Genomic DNA, 1,370 nt, shown 5'->3' on the forward strand with positions numbered 1-1,370 from the left:
CAGCGTCCGATTTCTCCCTCTCGAGATCGTCTCGAAGCGATCCGAGTTCCTTGGATTCCTTGGATTCGTGAGATTCGTCGCGTGCCTTCTTCAATTCTTCGACCCATTGCTTCCACTGCGGGATCTCCTCGATGTTTTCGTGGTTCGCCTTCAGCCTGATCTCGGTTTCCTTGGCGGCCGCCAGATCGCGGGACGTCCGTCGCAGTTCGTCTTTCGTCTTTTCTAGAAGGACGGAAAGTTCGGCACTCCGGTCGTCCACGCATTCTTCGCGCGCTTTCGAGAGGTCCGTTTGCAATGCGGCTATCTCGTCTTTGAGAGCGGTCGCCTCGCGTTAGCGAGCTGCACCCCCAATCCTTTTATCTTCCGTCCGTCACGTTCCTTCCCTTCTTTGAGGACGGCGATCTCGTCTTCGAGACCGGCCGCCTCTCGAATCTACTTCGCGATCGTAGCGTCCAACTCTTTCATCCTCTTCACGTTTCTTTCAATCTCTTCTTTGTAGGCCGTCATTTGATCGTCCGTCTTACTTCCGTTCCGTTTCATTTTCTCTTCCAGGGTGTCGATCTCGTTCCGCAAGTCGATAGCCGTACGATCTTTATCGGAAAGCTGCTTTTCCATCCTCCTACTCTCCTTCTCGTTCTCATCCTTCAGGGCGGTTAATTTTTCGACATCCTTGATTAGCGAAGACTCCTTTCGGGTGGCCTCGGCCAGCTTTTCCTTAAGATCGGCAATCTCAGTTCGGAGAATGTCGGTCCTGTCGGAGTGATCGGCCTTGGCTGTTTCCAGATCTGATATCGCCTTCGCCTTGTCGGACTCGACGGAAGAACGAAACTCGCGAAGGTTCGCTTCGTGATTCTTCTCCGTTACGTCCAACCACTCCTTCAGACTCTCGACCTCCCTTTCGCTCTCTTCCAACTTCTTCGCCGACCGTCGTTCCCTGTCTTTGGCAGTCTCCAATACGCGAGTCGCCAGTCGCAGATCCTCTTTGATCTTTTCGAGAATTGCCGAACGTCGGGCGTCGCCGTCGCTGCGTTCCTTGGAAGCCGTTGCCACCTTTTCCCTTTCGGCACGAAGTTCGTCTCTGAGGGAGGCGATCTCCTTGTTCGCGTTGGCAGTCGAGCGACCTTTTTCATCCAGCCGTTCCTTCAGACTGTCCACCTGCTTCTCGGTCTCTTCCAGCTTCGTTGCCGACCGTCGTTGGAGGTCCTTTGCAGCCGCCGCTTCCCGGTTCGCCAGTCGCAATTCGTCTTTTATCTTCTCGAGCGTCACCGAACTTCGGGCGTCGTCGTCGCTGCGTTCCTTGTCGTCGCTGTTGCCACCTTGTCCTTTTCGGCACGAAGTTCGTCTCTGAGAGTGGCGATTTCCTTCTTCAG

The 1,370-nt window shown here is 54.7% G+C and overlaps 1 protein-coding gene across 1 annotated transcript; it reads right to left on the reverse strand.

Moving 5' to 3' along the window:
- Positions 1 to 432: 432 nt before the first annotated feature.
- LOC117124193 (polyamine-modulated factor 1-binding protein 1-like) lies at positions 433 to 1,322 on the reverse strand (the record flags this gene model as incomplete). Its single annotated transcript, XM_033270346.1, has 1 exon — positions 433 to 1,322. A coding segment is annotated over one exon (890 nt), but the record flags the coding sequence as incomplete, so codon positions are not given.
- Between the last annotated feature and the right edge of the window lie 48 nt (positions 1,323 to 1,370).

This window comes from Anneissia japonica, unplaced genomic scaffold (assembly GCF_011630105.1).
Source record: "Anneissia japonica isolate Jap-2015-1 unplaced genomic scaffold, ASM1163010v1 scaffold52632_len1387_cov133, whole genome shotgun sequence".
Taxonomy (NCBI): Eukaryota; Metazoa; Echinodermata; class Crinoidea; order Comatulida; family Comatulidae; genus Anneissia; species Anneissia japonica.